Source organism: Cardiocondyla obscurior, unplaced genomic scaffold, assembly GCF_019399895.1.
Source record: "Cardiocondyla obscurior isolate alpha-2009 unplaced genomic scaffold, Cobs3.1 scaffold33_214576_698314, whole genome shotgun sequence".
Lineage (NCBI taxonomy): Eukaryota > Metazoa > Arthropoda > Insecta > Hymenoptera > Formicidae > Cardiocondyla > Cardiocondyla obscurior.
In genome coordinates this window covers 174,457-181,457 of record NW_027228790.1, presented here as the reverse complement: position 1 = coordinate 181,457, position 7,001 = coordinate 174,457, and the positions used below count along the sequence as shown (strand labels likewise).

Here is a 7,001-nt window from a genome sequence, read left to right as displayed (position 1 = left end):
TAAAATTGCTACAAAATAAATAAAATTACAATCAAAACTAGACCCCCCAAAAAGAAATAAAATGTTTACTATAATATTAAATACTTTCTATTAAAGTTATGAGATCAAATAATTGCGTCAAGAACCTAAAGAAACTAGAAAATTTTAAACAGTACAAATCATGTAAAACCGTACGAAAGTAGACCTAGGTTTGTCCCAATGATGTAACATGGTAATGTAAAGAAAGAAAAAATAAAAAAATCTTGGCGCTACGAAACCAAATCACAACGCAAAAAATAAAATTATAATTTGAGATTTTGAAGATTTGGTTTTTTATACTTTTGGCGCTTTTTTATACCTTTTTTTAAAAAAAGGTAATTTTGGGGGGATTGAGAATATAATAAACACCGGCAGCAATCAATTCAATAAACACATCCTAACAACGACAATTAAAAACAGCGTTCAAATTTTTTTATTTCTCTTTTTTATAAAATAGTATAATAATTAAATGAAGTATATAATTGTTAATTTTTGTATAGATATGTAAAAACATATTAAAAAAATGAAAAAGTTACACAGGCGTGACTCGAACTAGTGATCATGCGCTTACTAGACCAGAGCTGTCCGCGCTGGACTACCACGCTGCTTCGAAAATAAGTCTAACTTCTCGGTACTTCAATACATCGCAAATGTTTAAACTCGATTTTCTTTTTTTATTGTAGAGAAGCGCATCGAATGACTTTACAATATTAATGTAGGAACACCAATTTTTAAACTCTGCGAATTTGAATAAAATTGGTGTTCCGTTAAGCGCGACCTCTTCTCGTTAATAATATACAGGGTGATCAGTGGACGGAGCCGGAAAAAGTACATAGAACTAATTGAATTAAGACGAAAAATCCTTTACTATTTTAAAAAATTCTGAATAGTTTCCAAGAAAAAAATTAAATTTATGTACGCATAAGATCGGCAAAGAAGAGTGGGCTGAGTGAGCGCGCGATAGACAGCGGCGAGTATATCTTAAAGGTGATGGGAGGAGCGAGCGAGACGAGGCGACAACGCGCGTTGTCACTTCATTTCGCTCGCGTGTCGTTACATTGTCTCGCTCACGCGTTGTCTTTTTGTCAAAGGACTGTATTACCATTTTATCAAAGGACTATATTATTACGTCCATCAACTAACCCATAAAAATTGTAAACACATACGAAATATAGCCTTAAAAGGCGCGCAAGAAATTAATGCAATATACTTTCATGTTCTACCCGTTCTAATAATTCTGTAAATTAAAAATATGTCGAAAGATAATAAAAATTGGAAATTTTTTTTTTATTAATAAGGCCCGGTTTCATCAACGCACGAGTAAATCTAATCGGTAGGATAAACTTTCAGATTTGTAACTGTTGATCAGAAAATTGATAATGAGGTGCAAATAAGAAATTAAAATCTGTATAGCGCCGTAATCGGTTTAATTTATTAAACATCTCTTGCTCAACCTTTATAAAATTTCAACTTATTCGTATTTGACGAAAGTACTGCAGTTTTTACGTCGAAATCTGAAGTTGGATTACAATAGATCGACAAGAAATGTTATGCAACATTTTGAAAAATGTATAACAGTTAAAAAGTAGAAAGTTGTAGCGCATTTGAGACAAGCAAACGCAAGTATTATTTAATAGAAAAAGGCACAGTCAGTGGCAAATTGATCAACATAGGCAACAAGTGGTCAGCGGCAGGCGGCAAGTAGATCGAAAAAGCAAGGTATCGGCCAGGCAATAAAGCATTACTCGAATAAGCGTAATAACAACGGCGGACAGCAGCGAGTTCGTTGAACAGACAACGCCGCACGTCGCAGATTGATAATCCTCGTTTTCGTGGCATTTTACACGCGTATTAAATCTAGGATTTTGACAAGGAAATTATAGCAAACTTTGCGAATCAACAAATTATTTTTATTCTCCGTTTCATATAATGCATCGCCGAATTTGAGTATTGCAATTTCACATCGCGAAAAAATTTAAACTGTTTAAATAATTTTTTGCAAAAAAGTCACTCATCGGATTCGGTCGTTGGACGATGCTGTAACGTTATTAAAAAAAAATTATAAAAATCGGACACTCGATCTCGAAGATATCCATTTGTTAACTAGCAAAAATGTTAATATTGAAGAAAAGACTATACTATGTCACTCGCAAGATCGTCCGGCGACCGAATCCGATGATTGACTTTTTTTGTAAAAAAATTGTTTAAACAATTGAAATAACTTCTTTTCAGTTTTTAAACAAAATATCTGAAACCCCGAATCGATAGCAACAACCGTTACCTAATAACGAGCATTTAAGTAGAAGATATCAATTTGTTAATTAAGAAAAAAAAATAGCAATTTGTTATGTTTTTAAGATATTCATATTTTATAATTAAAATATGGACATTTAAAAAGGACGTCACTGGTTAAATTTAAATTGCAAGTAAATATTAACTGCTTGAAATAATTTATTTGGATAAACCGTAATAGCAAATTAATCAAATATTGCTAGGATTTTTTATCGAAAGCATTTAGTTGCTAATTGTGGTATTTCACAGAAGTTTCTTTTAGTTTCAAAGACGAACATCCTGAATTTATTCATAAAGTAATCCTATCTTTAATTTATTAATTCATTTTATTCTTTTCAGTTTATATTATATAGAGTCATTTAACTTTAATTATTTCCTGTTAATAATTTTCTTCATTAAAAGTAGAAGCTCAGATATATATTTAAATGTTAATTTATGTTATTAAATTAAATTTTATTATAAATATATAAAAAGGTTAAAGAATTATTCTTTATACTGTAAAACATTTTTTAATATTTTACAAACTATATGTGGCCAAAGGCCATGAACGATACATTCAGACCCCGCGCCGCGACCACCACCGTTCGCCCAAGACTTCGCGCGGTCCCGTCCATTCATTGAATTTACGCGGGCCGATCAACCGCCCGCGGCACGTAGCGCGGACCACCGTAGCGGGTAACATGGGCCGCCCAACCGCCCACACCGGGCACCGCCATAGACCGCTCGGGAGTGGGGTGTCTCCCACTCTCGGGCCCACGGGTATATAAACCGCCTCGAGCGCGAACGAGGCACCTTTTCCGCGCTGGGGAGCACCCCAGCAACCTTTATCCTTGTCCGCCCGTATAAACACGAACGCGTGCAAGCGAGAAAGCGAAGGTGCGCTTATAATAATTTCTTAGCGTTCACTCATGCTTTCTCTCTCACAGGCACGGGTCGCGAGCGGGATAGAGCATGAGAACACCTCCCACCAAATTTTTCCCCGTCCTCTCGCTCCTTTCGGCGTTCCCTGCCTCACGTACGCGATCCGCGGTGAGGCCTCACGCACACTACCTCACCTCAAGCGCGGGAGCCGCCGTCGCCGCAGTGCAACAGACCATTATTGCCGGTCATTGTACATCGGGTCAGTCTACATGCCCTACAACTCTCCGGAACCACCGCCGCAGGAAAACATAAGTAAATTGGTCGAAATGGCCAGGAACGAAAAATGCGAAGTACTCTTGGGTTGTGACGTAAACTCCCATCACTTAAGTTGGGGAAGCACGGATATTAACCCAAGAAGAGAGAATTTACATGAATTTATTGTTAAATCAGAAGTGATCATTCTCAACCGAGGTAATAACTTCACCTTCATGGACTCAAGGAGACAGGTAGTTATAGACATAACGCTTTGCACAGGTGATTTGGCGGGCTTGGTAAGAGACTGAAGGGTCTAAATGAACCTTCGGGATCGGACCACCGAAGCATACGCTACACCCTGCAAGCGGAAACGCAGATAACATGAGGAAGAAACCCAAGGCAGACCAGGTGGAAAGGCTACAGGGCGGAATTAACTGCCCAAGTAACCAGAATCCCAACCAGATTCCACACTAAAAATGATTTAGACAAAGCAGCACAGAGCCTTGGGGAGGTAATAATCAAGGCTTACAAAAACAATTGCCTGGAGAGACAGAAGAGTGGTAAGACCAGGGTCCCATGGTGGAACCAGGAGCTGGGAAAGATCAGGTCGACCACAAGATGTCTCTTCAATAAGGCAAAAAACACTGAACGAGCTGCCCACTGGGAGGGCTTTAAGCAAGCCCAAAGGGAATACAGCAAAGCCATTATCAAAGCCAAGCGCAAAAGCTGGAGGGAATATTGTAAAAGTATCGAAGGAACAGCAGAAGACTCGAGATTAAGCAAAATCCTCAGCACAAATGATAAATCGTATCTGGGCTGTACAAAACTACCAAATGGCGAATTTACGGATAACGTGCAAAGCACATTAACACATTTAATGGAAGTTCACTTTTCAGGCTTTCAGACGAGTCAGAATAAGGCAGGCTGCACAGGAGAGAAGCCTAGAGATATCCACAAGCTCAGGGAATGGTCACTGGCAGCCAAGATCGTGTACCCCAAGAGAATAGAATGGGCAGTAAACTCATTCGGCCCTTATAAAGCAGCGGGACCAGACGGCATATTCCCGGCCCTATTACAAAAGAGTCTGGGGGTGCTGATGGAACCACTAACAAAAATACTCAGGGCTAGTATAGCTCTGAGATACGTTCCAAAAGCATGGGGTGGAACTAGAGTAGTTTTCATACCCAAGCCGGGGAGAAACGGGCACATAGTGGCCAAAAACTACAGACCCATCAGCCTGACCTCTTTTGTTTTAAAGACACTGGAGAGGCTGGTTGATGGATATCTGAGAAAAGGGCCATTGATCCAACAACCGCTGGCCCCCTGTCAATACGCCTACAGGGAGGGCAGATCGACAAAAACGGCACTGCACCGACTAGTGGGGCGGATAGAGGAACAGCTTAAGGATAAGGGCTACACACTGAGAATCTTCTTGAACATTGAGGAAGCTTTCGACAGCACCTCATATAAGGTGATACAAGAAGCACTGACCAAACATGGAATATCGGAAGCACTAATTGACTGGACCCAGAGTATGCTTGCGAACAGGAGACTGAACGTTGAGCATGGGGGAGTATCAGTCGAAAGAACACCCACAAAAGAATGCCCACAGGGAGGAGTGCTTTCTCCACTGCTGTGGAGCATTGTGGTGAATGAACTGCTGAACAAACTAGAAGCAGCAGGAATCCTCACTTATGGTTATGTAGACGACATAGTTATAATAGCAAGAAAGAAATTTCTACCGATCCTTAGGAGCTCATAGAAAAAGCACTCAAGATCACACAAAACTGGTGCCAGGCTAAGGGACTAACGGTTAACCCCGAGAAAACCTCAGCCATAATATTCACCAGAAAATACAAACTGGAACCCATTAGGTCTTTAAAACTATGGGGGAAAAAATTAAACTTTGTAACGTCGGTAAAATACCTAGGGGTTTTTCTAGATACGAAATTGAGCTGGAAACTCCATGGAGGATAAAAGAAAAAAGTTCTACACAGCCTTTTGAGCTTGTAGAAGGGCACTAGAAAAATCCTGTTAAGCCTTAAGCCGAGGGTGGCACTATGGATATACCAAGCCGTGCTATTACCCAGGCTTACATATGCAGCAGTGGTGGTGGCCCACAGTGGGAAAAGTAGAGACGAAGAATCTACTGAAGAGGCTACAGGAAAGTTACCTGAAGGCTTCAGTAGGGACTCAAAAAACGACACCCACGGCAGCGCTACAAGTGGCGCTGTGTATTTACCCTCTGGACCAGCTAATTATTCACAATGCCAGACAAATGACATATAGACTACACTGTCAGGAAAAGAGGAGGGATGCTGGGATTGGTCATACGGCGCTCGGCTTCCTAAACAGCTTTCCTTTTACGTGTAAACAGGACAAAATCCCCAGGAAATACCAGGAAGAAAGAACCGCAGAGGTAATCATACCTTCCAGGGAAAAGTGGATGGTATGGTTTACAGACGGCTCGGGAAAGGATAACCGCCATGGGGCGGTAATTTATGGACCCACAAAGAAACATAGATCTAGCCTGCCTCTTGGAGAATACGCCACGGTTTTTCAAGCTGAGGTAAAAGCAATCGCTGAGTGCATGCGAATACAGATTGTTGACCAAACCAGCAGCAAAAAGATATACATCTGTTCAGGTAGCAGAGCAGCAATCAATGCCTGAGTACAGCAAAGCACAGATTCAATGACGGTCTGGAGCTGCATGAGGGCAATAAGCAAGCTGGGGGTGACTAATAAAGTCACTTTAGTATGGATTCCTAAACATCAGGGCATATATGGCAATAAGGTGGCTGACGAGCTTGCCAAGCAGGGAACTTTAATGGAACCTGCAGGGTGGGACGTGTACGTCCCTTTTGTCATAGGAAAAAGAATAATCAGAGAGCTGCTTGAGAAAAAGCACCGAGAATCGTGGAAAAATGAACCGGGATGCCGGCAAGCAAAGCTCCTGATGGAACAACCCAAACCAGAGAGGACGAAAGAACTCCTGGCAATGAGCAGACAAGAACTGAGAATAGGGATCGGCCTACTAACAAGACACGGAACCCTCAAGGCGCATCTGCATAACCTAGGCATAGTGGAGCATAAAAAGTGCAGGTTACGCGAGGAAGAAAACGAGAACAGCATACACATTCTGTGTCACTGCCCAGTATTAGCGATAAAACGATACCTATTCTGGGAAAAAAAGTTTACAGACCCGGAACAGCTCAAAGAAGCAAGGGTGAATAATCTGATAAACCTGGCAGACTATGCTGAGCTGAGGACAAAAGTACACCCTCGATGAAACAGTGGGGAGTCACAGAGGATCCAAAAGATCTAGATAACCAAAAGGGACTCACGCAGTCACATCCACTAAATTTACTACTACTAAGTAATTTTGAAGATCCACTATCACAACTAGGTCCAGCATCTAAACCATTTAAAATTATTGCATTAGACAATAGAGGGTTTTGCAGATAATAAAAGTACAAAAAGATACTTACACTTGTTAATTGATCATTTAACGAGATACGCTTTTATTTCAACATAAAAAACACAATTTGTAAAAGAATTTATAAAATTAGTAAATT

At 40.5% G+C, this 7,001-nt stretch overlaps 1 protein-coding gene across 1 annotated transcript; it reads left to right on the top strand.

Moving 5' to 3' along the window:
* Positions 1-6,118: 6,118 nt before the first annotated feature.
* LOC139112641 (uncharacterized) lies at positions 6,119-6,715 on the top strand. The gene has a single exon (XM_070673719.1). The coding sequence runs from the start codon at positions 6,119-6,121 to the stop codon at positions 6,713-6,715; it is 597 nt and encodes a 198-aa protein (XP_070529820.1).
* The last annotated feature ends 286 nt before the right edge of the window (positions 6,716-7,001 follow it).

What these genes read in the sequence shown, in the direction of transcription:
- LOC139112641 (XM_070673719.1), top strand. Translation starts at nt 6,119, where the DNA reads ATGACGGTCTGGAGCTGCATGAGGGCAATAAGCAAGCTGGGGGTGACT.